The sequence below is a fragment of the Papilio machaon genome, chromosome 27 (assembly GCF_912999745.1).
Source record: "Papilio machaon chromosome 27, ilPapMach1.1, whole genome shotgun sequence".
NCBI classification, from domain to species: domain Eukaryota; kingdom Metazoa; phylum Arthropoda; class Insecta; order Lepidoptera; family Papilionidae; genus Papilio; species Papilio machaon.
In genome coordinates this window covers 303336-321328 of record NC_060012.1, presented here as the reverse complement: position 1 = coordinate 321328, position 17993 = coordinate 303336, and the positions used below count along the sequence as shown (strand labels likewise).

At 31.9% G+C, this 17993-nt stretch overlaps 1 protein-coding gene across 4 annotated transcripts in view; it reads right to left on the bottom strand.

Moving 5' to 3' along the window:
• Positions 1 to 17993, bottom strand: part of LOC106711761 (hemicentin-1) — a 342091-nt gene that overhangs the window by 74876 nt on the left and 249222 nt on the right. For all 4 annotated transcript variants that reach the window (XM_045684717.1, XM_045684716.1, XM_045684718.1 and 1 more), the window contains exon 5: positions 7207 to 7377. In XM_045684717.1, coding sequence (XP_045540673.1) covers positions 7207 to 7377 — 171 coding nt within the window. The remainder of the gene's footprint in view (positions 1 to 7206; positions 7378 to 17993) is intronic.

The following is a 17993-nucleotide window of genomic DNA, read 5'->3' as shown; positions in this document are numbered from 1 at the left end:
AATTAATTAATTAAAAAACATTCCGACTGAATGCGACTGTACTCCTAGACACAAAGTGGAAGAATGTGATAAACACGTATGGTTTTTCTAAAATCTCCTTTTAAAAAAAATGTTTAATATAACAATATATTATTATATCAAACAATTTGTTTTAAACGGAAATAGTTTTGTCAAAAGTAATGTCGGCGGACAAAGTCGCGAGTGTCAGCTAGTAGTACACAAGAATGGAATTTGCGAATACTTTCCCTGTAGCTACATTGAAAACATTCGAAGCTCGTCTGCAAAATATTCTAGGCTTTTAACATTTGAACACAAAGTGCATTTCTATGTTTCTTTCAATATTTCAAATACATCACATTTCGATTCAACGTATATCGATTAAATGAAAACAAATTTTATTTTTATTTTTGTACAAGTTGAAATGTTATATACATTTTTTTTTATTCTTTAATATGGCAACTTTAAACTATTTAAAATATTTAATTATGTAATAGTATTATTTTCTTCTTATGGTCAAGGAAAATGAACCACATCGTGATGCAACCTGCACATATCTGAGAAGAAATTCAATGATAAGTGTGAAGTCAACCCGCACTGGATCAGCGTGGTTGATTATGGCCTAGTCACGCCTAATTTAAGGTAGGCTCCGAGCCCCGAGAGTGAGGATGTATAGCTGATGATGATGAATAGTATAACAAAAAATCAACTTAGCCTTGATGATTAAGGGTACAGATATCTTTCGGGGTTTGGGTTCGATTTCACAAATTAGACTATTGTGAACAACATCCTAACATAAATCTAGAACTTATTTTAAATGATTACTAGAATAATTAGTTATCCAGTGATAAGGTGATATTTGATGAAAAAAAAACTAGAATAGGTTTTGTTATATTTACTTTATCGAAGCCTGAAATAAAGAGATCTTTCAGATCGAATTATCAAAAAAATAGACCAAAAGCCGAAAGGAAAAAAGGGATTAGTATTGAACGTTCAGAGGCGAGCGTATCGAAAAGAAAATAAAACTATCAAGATGGATATTGTCTTTTAATGTCATTGAAATTTGAACTCAAACAACATAGACATTAGGTGTTTATTTAAATTGTTTAAATACCAGACCGTATTCATAGTGCAGGTCGATAGCTGAAATTACACGTATGAATATCGAAGGCGGTGTCCCTCCACAAATGGTCTACGATATATCAATACGGATAAATGAAGTCGAATTGTTCGACTACGACTCTCGAATTCCAATGCTTATTTCAACAATATTTTTAGTTCTTATTCTCGTGGTAGGGGTTAATTAACTAACTACTGTGAAATGCTATGAACTAACTAAACGTTTATATGAAAATAAGGAATTTTTTATGAGGCAAATATGTAGTTTATATCACAAAAAACAATTAGTAGGGGACAATTTTAGTTGTTTTCCTTAGTATCTACAACGTTAGTTGAATTCTTACTTTGGGATTACACTGCTGACTAATTTAATAACAGCATGTCATCTTTTTGTACAGATATTGCAGTGGAAACGCACTGCTAAATAGTTGTTACCACTCTTATTGTTATCATGAATAAGTACTGATAGCGTAACTTTAAGCTATTTAAGTTACGTATGCACGAGAGGCGCGCCGTATGTCACCTGCCGACGCGACCTGCATAACAGCCTGCGGAAAATATCGCCGCGTCTGGCTCCACCCGGAAACCTTACCGGAAGTCTTTATGTGTATGAGAAGAATTTTCAGTAGTGATACGGTAATATTTTATACGAACATAATAAGTTATACTTTATTTATTAAGTATAAAATATTTTTATTTAAAAACGCAACACAGGAATGCGTGTTTTGAAAAAGCAAAATTACGAATTGATCGAAACTCGTCGAAATTTGTGCAATTAAATTAGAATGTTTTCTTGTTCTTGTCAGCCACGTAACGCCCACTGCTGGGCATAGGCCTCCCCTGAAGATCGCCACGAATATATTATAAGGTCAAAATGGAATCAACTTATCGTGGGTTTCTGAGACCTAAGTCCCCGTTTAAAACGTATCTTTTGTCAAAGATTTTGACAGGGTTAACAATTAGGTTTATACACAGATTTTATCCTCCGAAACCATTGGTTAATGCATACATGCATTTATAAGATTGGAGTATTTTAGTAAAAAAAAAATACTAAAAAACTGGAAAAGTATAATCCAAGTAGAGGGTAATTGTGGGCCATAAAAAACGTTGTCTCAATGGGTTTGTTTTTAATTTGACATTGTAATTTAAACTTTAAACGTTAGACTTTAAAGTCTAATTTTGTTTGAAGACTTGAATAAAGAAATCGTATCGACTATCTCTGAAATTTCACGTATCAATGTGAATGTGGTCGAGCGTTGGAATCTAACGTCTATCTCTGATTGGCATCCAATATCTATATAGTTACATTGAATACTGTCTGTCTGTGTTATTGAATTATTGTTAGAACATTCTCAGACATATTTACGAAATAACTAAGCTTAATAGAATTTGATATGAAACTTTGATGAATTCCTCGTCTTTATTGTGTTTTGGTTTTGATTGTCAATAATGTTTAAGCCTAGTTTTTTATTTTAGACATTTTGGAACAATATAAAATATAGTCTATGTTACTTAGAGATAATGTAGTATTCTAATGGTGAAAGAATGATTGAAATCGGTCCAGTAGTTTTCGAGTTTATTGGTTACAAACAAACAAAACTTTTTACTTTCAAATTTTGTAGTGTAAATACTTTTTTTCCTCACTACCACAAAATAAGTAGATAATTATACACATAAGTAGATAATTCTGCTGGTTTTTTCTCGGAATTTCTCAATTCTCAAAGAAAGCTATGCTTTGATCGTGTTAGCGGGCATTTCAAGTCGAGTCATGGACTTTGTTACTGAACGGAAGAACAGAATTTCCTTCATGAGAACACGTTTAAGCGATCTAAAACACTATTAAATTTATTTATAAAGTATGTTAAAAGAAAGTATATTTTTTATAGTTATTGTGCTGTACTAACTTTGGCTATCTTAATGCGTACTCAGAGTCAAATTATTGCTATTGGTGTCTCTTATTTTCACAGTAAAAGATTTTCTAAGTAACTTAATCGTCTCTGAGTGATTAAATATTAGTTTTTAAATTCATCTTACTTCTTACTAATATTATAAAAGCGAATGTTTAGATTGTTGGATGGACGGATGGATTTTTATGTGAAGGTATCTCCAGAACGGCTGAATGGATGTTGATGAAATTTGGCACAGATGTTGAACATAACCAGGAAGAACAAACATTTTTCTTTTATTTCCGCGCGGACGGAATCGCGGGTAATTATTAGTTATTTTATTAATATTTCAAAACGCCTATAACAAAGTACAAAATCTGAAATTAGAATCATAGTAAATTACCCCACGATTCCTTTATATTGAATATCACATTTAAGGTGGATTTCCACCGGCCTACCGTAATACCGAACACAAACCGGCTAATTCCCAGTTCATAATAATTAATAAATAATTGCCTCTGATACGACAGATTTGAATATTAAATAAGGGTAATACGAACTATAGTGTTGGGTAATTCTAATTCAAACAATTAACATGCGACCACAACTTACTGTCCCAAACAATAGTTAATTGGTCACTAAGGGGACTCTTATTGTAGATTTAGGCGCTACGTACAGAAAGCTACGCAAATTACGGATGTTCGTTCCTTTTGTCTCGAGTATCACGTAGCGCGCGATCCAACACTGACACGAGTCGGTACAGACATAACCTGACAATTGTCAAATGTCAAATTTATTGATTCGAAAATTGCTACAACTTTTGCATCTACGATCTAGATAAACAGGTAACGAGTGACTACCGCTCTCTACGAAATTTCTGTGTCCGAACCTTCATGGCATTGTTGCTTAGAGATTAAAATCGTCAGGTAGCTAAGGTTTTTTGTGCGAAGGTCCTCAGTCATAATTTTTAGAAATTAATTAACGAACCTTGACTTGTGCAGTAAGAGTATGGTAGAAAACTAGACTAAGGCTCTCTTTGTTACTCTGAGTACAGAAGGTAATCTTAATTGTGTAGTTAAAATAGTAAAGCATTGCATCGTTACATTTTCATTTTATTAATGTAGTAATCTAGATATTCTGTCGTTGTGTAAATAGAAAAACTAATAACAAAATTCCATCAAGAAATCGTTTTAAAATCAAATTGAACAATCGTTGCAACGCCTTTACTTTGTATTCCGATGTACCGATGGGCGTTGAAACAATAAAACGCGTTTCGAACTCGCGACCCAAATATAAACATTTTAGCGTGAACCGCGCCGTTCACTCATACCCCCTTTGAATACTAAAGCGAGGTTTAAAGCTAACTTAAATAGACGCCTTCCGTTTACACTAAGGTTTTGTTATGAAACTTACAAAGAATTTTGTTTAGCTTTGGCATTTTTAGAACCATTTTATATGGGTTTTTACTTTTTACTCTATTGTAATTCGTTGATATTTTTTACCCGATTGTTTTATTACCCGAAGTAAGAGATAGATGGATTGGATAGAAGGTGACATGATTAAGAAGGGAATGTCAAAAGGTAGATCGACATGGAGGATAAAAATCTAATGCACCGACCGTACCTGATAGGTCAGGAAGATGATGCCTTATTACCAGACTGATTTAGGAGGATTGTTTTAGTCCGTCAGTCGGGTATTGCGGTTTTTAATTTAATAAATATTATTATTAACAAAAAAGATTGTCTAAAGTAAAGACAAATGGATAAAATATCTAATGTTTTATTGGAGAAATTGTTATACAATTAATAAATACATATAGCAGAAACAAAAAAATATCTTTGTAAAATACAATCTGTTATTTGTATGAATTATTTGCTAGAATTATAAATAACGTATTAAATTTTAAACGCAATCAATTAGCACGATACGAAACAGAGTAAAATCACCAATAATCTAAATTAACAAACTGCGGTGCTTTCAAAATATACCACCGTTTACGAAACGATAGTTTAGAATTACGAATACCCGCATCCGATATACCATTTATGCTCTGCCTAACGATAAATTACAAATCGTGCACGGATTCTGTATTCATGCTGTACGTTCCAAATTAGCTACCGCAGTGGATTTGCGGTCAATCTATACCCGGAGATGTAACCGATTCATTCGCTCTAATTAACCTTAATCACAACTAAATCGAGACAATTTCCGAACGTGTACTTCGTGGTCATACGTCCGTGGAAACTATCTGTGATAAATTAATATTATTACATTATATTTGTTTCTAAAACATTGATCAGATCATGATAATGTGATCCTATTGCAGAAATATAGAAGACTAGCTGTTGCCCGCGACTCTTTCCGCACGGAAGAAAAAAAACATTTCAAGTAGCATATGTGTTCTTCCAGACTATGATCTACGTCTATGCCAAATTTCAACGAGATCCGTGGAGCTGTTCTGGAGATACCTTCAAACAAAGATCCATCTATCCATCCATCCATCTAAACATTCGCATTTATAATATTAATCAAGCTTTTTATGAAAGGTGGCGAATAAGCTAGCAAGCACCTAACTTCGCTAAAATAACGAAGCGACTGTCCATAGACATCTGCTCTATACTTTTTCTGAAGAGGACTAGAATTGGCGTCACACATACAACAGGATGCAGGCGGCACAGGACTGGGTATTGTAGCAATCGCTGAGAAACGAACTTAGGCTGATGAGGATGACACTAATCAGACGAAACGCAGCATCACTTCTATTCACGCTTGTCTTATGTTTGGTCGTGATATTGCACCGGAAAATTACCATCATGCATTAACTCATATCCACTTACTATATGTGGAAGGGCTATAGGCTGTGGTATTTTGTGTCTAATTGATTTCCGCCATTTTGGCGCTGATTGTTGCGGTTGATAGCGGTGGCGAGGATTCTAACTAATAATAGTGATAGAATTAATGTAATGAAATCAATAGAGATCAATGCTCATATCATATAACCAAAGAGTTTGTTTAGCTTAACGCATTCATTATACGATAATCGAAACAATAAATACAGTTGCTGCAATTTGAACGACCTATCAATTATATAGAGTTGGCCATTAATTGAAATTTTAGTGCGATCCATTTCAATATTATTAGTGCTGTGCGGATACGATAAGCTTTGAACGGGATTTTATTAAAATGTTACGTCATTTAAAGTTGTTAGATTTTTTCATAATATAGTAACTAGTAAATTGTAAAATTACTATTTTACTATTACTAATTGTCTGGTTATTCTACGGACAAGTTTATTTTTTATTTTTTATACGTCGTTTGTAGCGTGTTCGTCAATAGAGACCTTGAAGTTCTGGTTTACTTTTTTCTATTCAAGAGTCGTTGTTAGACTTTAAATATTATAAATGTTATTTGTGTTCATAAAACAAAAATATATCAAGTTAAATTTCCTTAAATTAAATCCATTATCCATTAACTCAATCCTGCGATTTAACGAAACAAGATCTTTATTGATTTTTAACATAAATTTGCTTTTTTCTAATTAAAAAAAAATACCGACATTTCCCAGCTATAACTATTTAAAATCTCTCATAAACATCTTGAAGTAGCACCACAATTTATTGGCTCATTCAACGCGTTGTCTTAATTGAACGTGAACTAATGCGCCATGAATCTAACAGTAGCCGTCTCGGGAGGCTGTTATATCTTTACAGCGCATATTAAATACGTTTCAGTAATGTAAAGTATATTTTATGGAGATTAATCCTAACGTTTTAAGGATTTATTTATAAATTTAGAAAAACACAAGAGCTTTATATCCGAATTAAAATTGTATTGGTATTTAAGGGCGACCCTAAGTAAAGGCATTGAGTAACCATTAACTGACTGAGAGGGGCTGTTAATTGTATGCCAAAATTACCTACACCGATTTTCTTTAAACATTAATAAGACAATAGTCGATGAATACAGGATTTAAGAATGTATAAAATTAATTAGGATTTTAGGCGACTAAATATAAATTTCAGAAAACCATTAGGGTATATTTTACTGCTCGCCCTAAGACGATCCTACAGAATCTTACGTAAGTCCGCCTCTGCTCGCGATCTATCCTAATAAGTCTTGGGACCCAAAGATTCGCAGCTCGAGGTGAAGAAACAATGTTCAACGTCCTTTAAGTAGACTGAAATAGAAGAATAAAGGTACTTACCATCTAACATTTCCTTGCCGTTGAAATACCAGGCGACCTTCGGCTGTGGTTTCCCTTCCCGCACCAGACAGGACACGTTGACCCTTGTCCGTTCCAACAAAGGACCCAGCACAGCACCATCTGCCAGCACTTGCCCGTCACCAGTTCTCACTTCTACTGACTGAGGTTTTACTGTGAACAAAATGAGAAGAATGTAATAATATACCCAAAGGCGAACCGAATCTTTAGCTCAAGTAAGCCCGAACCTAAGCCAGTCAAATACAAGGGAAGTTGGAAGAAATTTCTTTTCATATCTGTTTTGAACTGTACTTAGTTTAAGTAATCAAATGATTAATTTATAGTTGTTCTTTCACTTTGAACTCTATCCGAATGTAGATAGAGTTTAAAATTATTACAACAAGTAATGGTACAAAATGTATTGAAAACATGAAATTAAGTTTAAAAATTAAATGCAGATAATTGAGGACGCTAATTGGTAAGAAGGTAGACAGAAATGAAAAACATGATAATGACGTAAAAGTATATGCAATAAAAGCCCTCGTTCCGACGTCCAATTATTGAGGAATCCGATATTTTTCTATAAATACTGTACTGACTGTACTAATGAACTTTAAAACTCCTGTCATTATTTGCCTCAATCGAAAAAGTACTGTCGCACACGAAAGTATTTTAAAAATAATTGGGCAATTAAGAATATAAGTTTATTCATAATTTAATTAATTATGTGCAATTTTTTTGGAAGCCTACAGAAAAGCTTACTTTTGTAATATAGAATTATGTTATGTTCGATGCGGTATCGCTAGTTAACTGAGTGCGAAATGTCAAAAATATAGTGCCTTGCTCCATAAATACAGTTAGAAAATGATTAGTTTAACCTTTTAACTGCCGGTGATTGATGTAATGGACGTCAAAGTGGTTATAAAAGACTATGTTTTATCCTTAACTAGCGACCCGCCCCGGCTTCGCACGGGTGCAATGCAAAATATACCTACTACAGAATAAATGCACAATTTATTTAAGGTACTTAAATGGATAAGGATTAATGCTGTATTGTTTAAAATCACTTCGTAAAAGAATAAAAATGGTTATACTGGGTTATCCCTAAGAGATAGACATATACCATCACGGACTTTTTTGTTGAACTTTTTAAGGTGAACAATACTGTAGTACATTATTTTGGTCTATCTCGTATGGTTCAGCCAGCGCTTGCAATATAAGCGCAAAAAAACGTGCTTATTTACGACATCACATTAGAAAACTTTAAATTTATCAGTGTTTCTCTACTATATTATGCATTTATTATACATACAAACCTTCCTTAAGAATCACTCTATCTATTAAAAAAAACCGCGTCAAAATCCGTTGCGTAGTTTTAAAGATCTAAGCATACATACGGACATACAGCGAAAGCGACTTTGTTTTATACTATGTATTGATTGCGTATCATCAAAACTGCTTCCGGTATATATACTTTATTATTTATTTATCAATATCGCAACTCGAAAGCAAATTCGAAATAAATGAATATGTATATAAATTTCAATGATCATGATTTCTGGTAATGTGAATATCAGGATGCGATAAAAGGGTTAATATATGTTTAAGTTAATATGTTATTGAAACATTGTCTAAGTTTTTTATGGTCAGACACCTACTGTGGATAATGAACAATATTATCGTGATCGATAAAAGTTTTGTAACCGAGTGTACATTGAAACAATCACGAATCAAGCTCATTGCGATCTCATATTTAACAAAGTTAGCTGATTTAACGCACTTAAAATTTTGGGCTCAATTTTTATCTTTCAATTCTATTTTTTACATTATTTTTCAATATTTAAAAAACAACCCTCCTGCTGCCTCCTAGGGACTCCCGAAACAAGCAGAGCTTTGTAGTATCAAGCGTAGAAACTAATCGTAAAAGTACTAAATAAAAATAATTTATCCTGTAAATTATTCGTGTCCCTCTTCATTCCTTTATTCTTCATTATTGTATATATTGTACGAGTAACGGGTATATTTTCAAATATTTCGGCGGCCCAAGATCGGCGCGCTGCGCGGTGGCCAGAAGGATGTGTAACCCGAACGTATGTGTGTTCGGAAAATTAATTCTACTTTTCGCTATCATTTATAGTATATATGCTTATTAGATTATTATAGATACAATGTTCTTTCTTTAAACAAGTAGTGGTAAAAAAAATACATCGAATCCTGCGCCATCTTTTACCTCAAAAAGAAAGCTGAAGTAAGGCCAAAGTCTCGTTAGTCAAACAATAAGGTGCAGGTGAAATTGGCCGCCAGCCAGACATCTTACACTGGTTCAATTTAAAATTTAACTTCTCGTATAAAAAGTCTGCCTTAGCAAAACTTATATTGACATACAAGCCAAAAACACCATTACAGTGTATATAATACGGTATCAAATTGCTTGTGTAACAACATAGCTACAATCAAAAGAAATCGACTTATTAAATGTAAACTTTATATTTTTTTCATTGTTAAGACACATTTTCCACAACTACTTCAATATTAAGACATGTAGAGCATTTGAATTAAAAATTTATCACGAGATTTCATTGTCCAAAAGTATTTTTTTTTAATGTTATAAGGTGACCAAGCGTCAAGCGCTGCCCATAGATATTTTCAATTGCAGATGCGTTGCCTAACTTTAATGGACGGAGGAGGATACAGAAAGATAATATTTCCCCTTACTATTCGTCCCCTCCTCCAACAAATCTCAAAAACTTTGCTTTTCATGGTGGATAAGAAGTTAGATTGTCAAGATATGTTTTTGTACAAGTATTATAACAATGTAAACGCACAGAAACAAATTGCTGACGCGAATATCGGGACTGAATCAAGTGGGAGAGGCAATAAGATGTGATTTACGCCGCACTGGCTTTTTATTAGTTTTAGGCACTTCACATGTGTGAAATAATTGTGCGCCTTAGAAAGTTTTTAATTTAATTTTGTATTATCGTATAACGCACTTTCTTATTTCAACATTTTTGTATTACTCTTGTACTCGCGAAATGAAATCAAAGTGTATTAATAGCTTGATAAAAAATAATTATAATCTATTAAATTATTACTATAATTATTTAATTATTTAGTAGTTTTCACCTATTATTTTTTACATCACCATATTAAAGTTAAAGAGGTTAATAGTTTTTTTTAAGTTTTGCATATTCAATGTAATTCTTTTTGATTTAATTTCCGTATTGTTAATTAAAATAAAATCTTGTTTGATTTATTACGATGAATCATTAATTAAAATCATTGAAATTGTGTGAATAGATGTTGACTTTCTTTGTAAGTACATAAAAAATGAAGTGCGGCCATTTTGTCTACCTGTCAGATGTCACGAGAAAAACACTAAAGTGTCATAACGAGAGAACATGTGTCAAGTTTAGACAAGTTTTCTCTTATTGAGAACGTAAAAAGGGACAAAGTGAAATGGGACAACATTTATTATTCTAAGTTTCGTGTCTCTTTTTTCTTTTTTTTTACTTATTGATAACTGAATACAAGAGTAGTTTTTGTTTATTTATTCATAGGTTAATGTTAGTGTAAATAACTGAGAGTCTCGACGTTAAAATGCTTAAGAAGTGATTACAAAATGTGTATTATTATCTGAAGGTTTTATACTTGTATTGGACACATATTGCCATCCGTTTCCTTCTCATTGAAATAGAGAGACAACAAAACTACTGTTAGTTGAAACCGCTAACCTCTATAAATGGACTGGCTATAAAACGTAGTTTTTGTGCCTATTTGATTTTCACCATTTTGGCGCTAATTGTAGCGGTTGTGGATTCGACTAATAATATACATACATAGAATGAACTGTCACCTAACAAAACAGGCGCGTTAAATCGAAACGTAGAGTGTGAGACTTTTCTATGCAATCGCCTCTCCATTTGTAGAGATCAGTGGTTGAAACCAAATGTCAACAATGAGTCAAAGAAGTTACTAAAATATATGTAACACATTTGTCTTGACTATAGATGAATATTTAAAGATCTGTCTATGTCTACCCAAACTAAGATTTATATAATTCAACATTTAAGATAGGTGTATTCTAAATTAGGAAATTTATCCGTAAGCGTGCTTTGACAGCGTCTGTCGACAAAGCGCGAAATTGGCGGGAAAACTGACGGCGCTGACATCTGTCAGTTGTGGCGCGTTTATGAGGGGCGCTGTTTGTCATCGCGGCGCGGTTTGATTGTTTGTTTTAGTGTTGAAGACGCGTTGACGAATGTTGTGAAATTAATGTTGTTGGTATTAATTCGAATTTCGGGTCATGTTTGATTTACTTTGTTGTTTTGTGAATTAGTAGCTTTTACTTACGATTTTAACATAAATATATTGTAAGCTTTCTTTGCTTTATGCGATATAGTATAAATTGACAGTGACTTCATCTGCGTAGAATTAAATAAAAATGTATGTTTTGCAAATCATTAGTATGAGTATATTTTGATTTCTTTTATTACAAGTTGAAAGTAATTGATCGTGTCCTCTTAGCCTCTTATTGGCTCGTTTGTTTCCAGTTTGAAGTAGTAGAAAACTTTTACAAAGAACCTTTGTGCTGACTGAAATAACCCAGTATTTGAAAGTTTCCAAGTAAATCACTCACAAAATCTGATCTATTATACTGCTACTTTAGTACCACTTATGTTAAATGGTCACTAAGAAGAATTCTTAGTGTAAATCTAAATGATTGACAAATATACTCCAATGGTGTACTCAATTAAACGACCGCGATTGGGAGTTAAATATTTTTCTTTAAAACGTTTTTTTAAAATCTAAAATCGTATTTTTTCAAGTTTCAAAGTAAAGTATATCGAAAACGAAATATATATTTGCATAAACTAACATACCTATATTCTTTTAATTACAAGTTTTTAAGCTAGGTTTTTTATTTCATTGTAAGTGAAACGAAATGAGTTCCCCGAATTTAGTAAAAATTTGTTTCACATTTTTATGTTTTCTCTCTAAAAGCAAATTTTAATTAATATTTCTAGTTAATACTTGTTCAATGAAAATTATAATTTAACATCGATTAAAAAAATAATAATTAGAAGTCGTGGAGTATCTAGTCTGGAGCTTAATATTTTTAATGAATCAAACCAAATGAAGGACATAAAAATTTATAATTTAATTTTTATTTTTTATTTTGAATTAATAAAACAATTTTTTTACAAAAATAAATGGTAATCTTTTTTTTAATAATAGTTTTACTAAAACATAACATACATACAGCATCAATATTTGTTCAAGCAGTATTTGTGAACGCACGTTAAATGTCAGTCACCGCAGTTGTCATAATTCGCGCCAATTTAGCGGATTACAGTATCGACATCTGGTGTCAGTTTGTGTATCAAAGTAAACAATGATTTGAATAAACATACAGAGAATTAATAATAATAGCAATGATTACATTATGATTATTTTACTATCGTCTCGTTAGTCTATTACTTAATTATTTTGTTATTGTTGTTATTATTCCATCCAACCATTCATTCAGCCTCGTTACACCCACTGCTGGGCATAGGCCTCCCCCAAAGATCGCTAGTTATTATTAGGTTGATTGTTATTAGTACATTGAAAACTCAAAGCAAATCAGTTTTTTTCATTTGTAAAGTTTACAATACTAAAAATTACAAATGTAGAGCCCAAAATAAAGTAAGACGGTGGCGCACTGTGGACGCCCTCTACCCTACTATGGGGACCTAGAAAGATAATGAATGACTGTAAGTTTTTTTTTTTTAAATAAACGACTCTACGTTCTAATTTCAGTACAAGGCAGTGGTAGCATAGCTTTTATTTGCTATATAACATAGCTGTTGGACAAAGCGGTGCGATATTTCATCAGGCACAAAGGCTGCGGCGTCACGAAGCTAAGTCGTGCCAAGTGTTTAACTAAGTGGAAGTTTACGTCCGCTACAACCTCGCGGAGAATGGCCGCGAAAGCCTTCGTAAGAGGGCTGCATGTAACGAACACAGTTAGCTTTACAATTTATTAAAATAAATCGTATATTATTTTAACTTTTATTTCTTAAGTTATAAAGTATAAACTATTTTCATGTTCAAAAATAAGTTAAACTAAATAAGAAAGTATTAAACGATACTGAATGCTAAAAAGCTATAATATTAATTAAAAATCATCTTAGTGTAGTATTAATTATATCTTTTGATAAATTAATTAATTTTATTTTGCACACAACGCGCCTCATAAACGCGTAACCGTCGCGTCGCAGCTGTCATATTTCGCGCCAATTTTGCTGGTTTGTTTGGATGACAATCGTTGTCATAAAGTAATTATTATTAAAATTATTGGCCTCTGTTTATGTCTGACATAATATAGTTTCTCTAATTAGTGACCGAAATTGATCGACCGAAAGTCGATCGAAATTCGAAAATCTTACTATCTTACTAATATTATAAATACGAAAGTTTCCGGAACGGCTGCAATGATCTAGATTAGTATAGATGAAATATATTTTCTGAAGGAACACATTGGCTATTAAAAAGTTTATTTTTTATTACGCGGTGACGAATTCGCCAGCGAAAGCTAATAATTCATATTAAAATATTTTTTAAATAGCTTTATATCAAATTCGTTCGTGCAATTTCTTAAAAAATATATACAGAATTTTCTAACTTATGCATGAAATATTTTGTTTACACACACATTATCTATCTTTGTGTTTCAACTGTTTATTCCCAACCTTAACAAAGTTCTTTATGCTTACAGTTACTGTGGTGTTTGATCAAGACCTTATCTTGCTGACGCCGCGTGTTTGTATTTATCTATTTGTTTGTTGTCTGTTGTAATCAGTTATTTGTGAAACAATGTCACATAGAATAGCTACAAAAGTTGATATATGATTATAAATTCTACAAAAATTACAATATTGTTTGTCTCTTTTTAGTCGACTTCAAAAAGAAGGAGGTTATCAATTCCACTGTATTTTTTTTATGTGTGTTACCGCGATGCTCCGCCCCTGGTGGTCCGATTTTGATAAAAATTATTTTAATCGAAAGGAAGTGCTTGCAGATGGGTCCCATTTTTTATGAAGATTGGTTTGACAAATGACGCCTATGAAGTATAAAATTAATTTTGTATGAATATTATTGTCGTTTTGATTGAACGAGAATAGGTTTTGTAAAATAATTATAAAATAAATAACGATAATTTAGATGTTATTAATCTTGGTATTTATAATTGTACTAGCCGTCGCCCGCGACTCCGTCCGTGCGGAATTAAAAAACTTAATAAGTAGCATATATGTTCTTCCAGACTATGTTCTACATCTGTGCCTAATTTCATCAAGATCCGTTGAGCCGTTCCAGAGATACCTTCAAACAAACATCCATCCGGCTAAGTATCACATAATTAACTTTAAAACAAACCATTGCCCTAAGTTTTGGTTTAAAGTTTTATGCCTTTATTTGGTTTTGAAAAATGAAATAGGAAAAGAAAGAAACAATTTTATTTATATTGTTGTTCAATAAATTTTTTCGTTTTATAACTTGTTGTGTTTTAACTAAAAATAACCTTTTTTATATTTCAGTTTTGTATTGGCACGAACTATCTCCTTATAGTTTGTACACAGTCAAAAGTTTTGTAGTAAATCATTCAGAAAACCGATTCCCAAACTCGAATACATTGGCAGTTTCAATAAAAATTCAAGTTTTTGAAATATTTACTTGTGAATGCGTCTCTTTACTATTCGCATACGGAAGTATACTTTGTACGATTGGAATACGGTTTAATTTTGATGTGATTAGAAATTTCGTAAGTAGAATGATAAAATTTACGACGCTACCGGAATTTTTGCAATTCGAATACTGTTTTAAGAATTTGTATGTATCTTAAATTTCGAAACTATTTTGATGTTATTACGTAACAAACCAATTTATAACCTAACTTTAATTTAAAAGAAATCTCTACTGAGGTTTAAAAGGAATCCCTAATGTCACATGTGAAAAAGCGCCATCTATTGTCTGCTTTTTAAAACAACGATTTAAACATTTTGTAATTTTAATCAAATAAACTGTAATGTTATATGTAACACTTTAGTATTTTAAAATTTACTCGAAAACTAGATTAAAAAGGTTATGACGACTAATATTTTCCATTCGTTCTTTAAAATCGTTCGTTCCATTCGTTCATTTTTAGTAAAAAACTCAATAAAATGTTATTTCATTACTTCTTACTAATATTATAAATGCGAATGTTTTGATGGATGTTTGAAGGTATTTCCGAGACGGCTTATCGAATGATATTTGAAATAGAATTAAAATGTTTAATAAAATCTAAATTCAGCAATTAAGAACAAAAATATAATAAGAAAAGAAGCTCAGTATTCCGAATACCAACAATTTTAATAGTCATTAAATCAGTCTCCGTTTTTCGTTCCCGTTAACGTTTACCGACTCTTGGAGCAAATTGTTACCATATTCCCGGCAGTGTGGTCCGCACCTTCCTAATTACGGTAATATTACCATAAAATATTCCCGCAGTAATAATATCTCTCGACGAATACTTTATTAGACGAACGTTTAAAAATAAATTAAAAATCTTTTTCCTTAATATATTTTGATTAGATTACTTCGTAGAAAATATATATACTATGTGGGCAGTGTGACAATATATATTTATACCGACGTCGGTGGTTCAGAGATTAAGCATTTGGCTTGTAATCTACAGGTCCTGGGTTCGAATTACGCGATGTACATTTATCCGATGATGTCAACCCGCATTGGGCCGCTGTGGTTGACTATGGCCTAGTCACCCTTAACTTAGGGTAAGCTTCGAGTCCCTCGGTGGGGATGTATAGTGAGCTGATTATGTATATTCGACAAAAAAGGTAATTTCAAAATATTTGAAACCATGAACAAATATTTGTACTTTATAAAAGGAGTATTAATGAACAACTATGCGAGATTTTTGTTAGAGCCTAACAGAGTTTTCAACAAGAAGAATTTTTACCTTTATTTGCATATTACTAGCGTCGAAGGTAATTTATGATAATTTATTATTAATAAAGGTACAGTTATCGTACCTTTGCGATAGTATAGGTATAGGACAGGCGTAAAATTTTCGGTTTTAATAAAATAGAAAATTTGTCCATACATTTGAAATGTTTGAACAAACATTGTTATTATTTCTTTAAATCTTTTAAGTCAAAATTAATCAGAATGGAATATTAATCACATTTTTAGACATTCAACTGATTATTAGTCATTCGTTAAAGCATGCTAATAATTTTAATACATATTCTACTCTGTACAAATAAACCTTTGATATTAAAATATAATTCTGTGAATGAAGTTAAATTATAAAAAATTCAAATAAAGGCTTTATTTGTAAAGTTGTTATGAATCTGTTTTGATTCCGTGCACAATGTTTCTGAAAGTTTATACAATGGAAAATAAATTACGCTCCAAACGTTTGTCTGTGCTGGCCCAAATGGGGTTTTGTTTGAATTACATTTTGAACGTAACAAGTTACTTTTGAATACGTGAAACGATAATGATTCAACTCGCTTACTGTAATTACGTAAGTAAGTTCCAGAAATAATAAATTTAATTATGATAAAAATATACTTAGGTAAGTTATATGTTTCAATACTTAACTACTAAATAAAACATATCGTTTGTCAATAAAAGAAAAATATATATTTTTAATAATGTTCTTTTTTAATAAGTGAAAATTTAAACTATAAATAATTTTGGATACGACGGCGGAGAATTAAGAAAAAAAAATCCCTCGGTCGTACATTAAAAAAACTAATTTGCTCCAAGAATTTTACGACGTCGGCCATATTTTATGGGGTCTATAAATAAATCAAAAGAAATTAATCCGATAATGCTTTTGTGGTATAAAGTCTAAAGAGTTTTAAAGTTATTGTACGATAAGTTATGGCAGTTTAAACTTAGCCTGGATATAGTTACGACTTCAGTTTAATATAGGTAAAGAAGGTTTTTCATTTAAATGTCCATTAAAATCTAAGTCATGTAAAGGCTATGTATCTTAATACAATACATAACAATATTCGATTACTATATATAAAATGATAGAAATGTCCAATTAAAAAAGGTTTTATAAAATTAATCTAATATATAAAATTTCCATGTCACAATGTTAGTTACTATACTCCTCCGAAACGGCTTTACCGATTGTTATGAATTTTTATAATGATATTCAGTAGGTCTGAGAATCAGCTACTATCTATTTCATACCCCTATTAAGTTTTTTTTTAAATGTCTCGTCGAGTCTCGGGGGACAGCTAGTAATACTATAAAAAAATGATATCTATGCTGACATATTATACAAGATCATAAAGTATGCTTAGTATTTACAATATAAATAATCGAACTTTATAAAGATTTCACTTAAAAAAACATCGCAGATTAAAAGATCGAGAAAACTTTTATTTAGTGTTCGTAAAAGCGTCCCTGCCAATAAATTTCAATGGTAACTAAAACCTCCATTATTTACAATACATATAACTCGGCCACTTATCGCGTAAGCCCGGGTTAGCGAACATGCTCGCCGGATAAATTACGTCACGTGTTGGCAACTAGCCTGCAACCAGATAATCTGGAACTAAGGACAGGTGTACTGTCTAAGGAACATAATTTCAGTAATAATCAAGCTACGAGAATATTTCTTCTTTAGAATAGAACGTAAGCTTTTGATTTAAAGTATTTTTTCTGGTATAGTTGTAGCACACCTCTTGAGATTTGCATAAATATGCGTTAAAAAGATATCACAC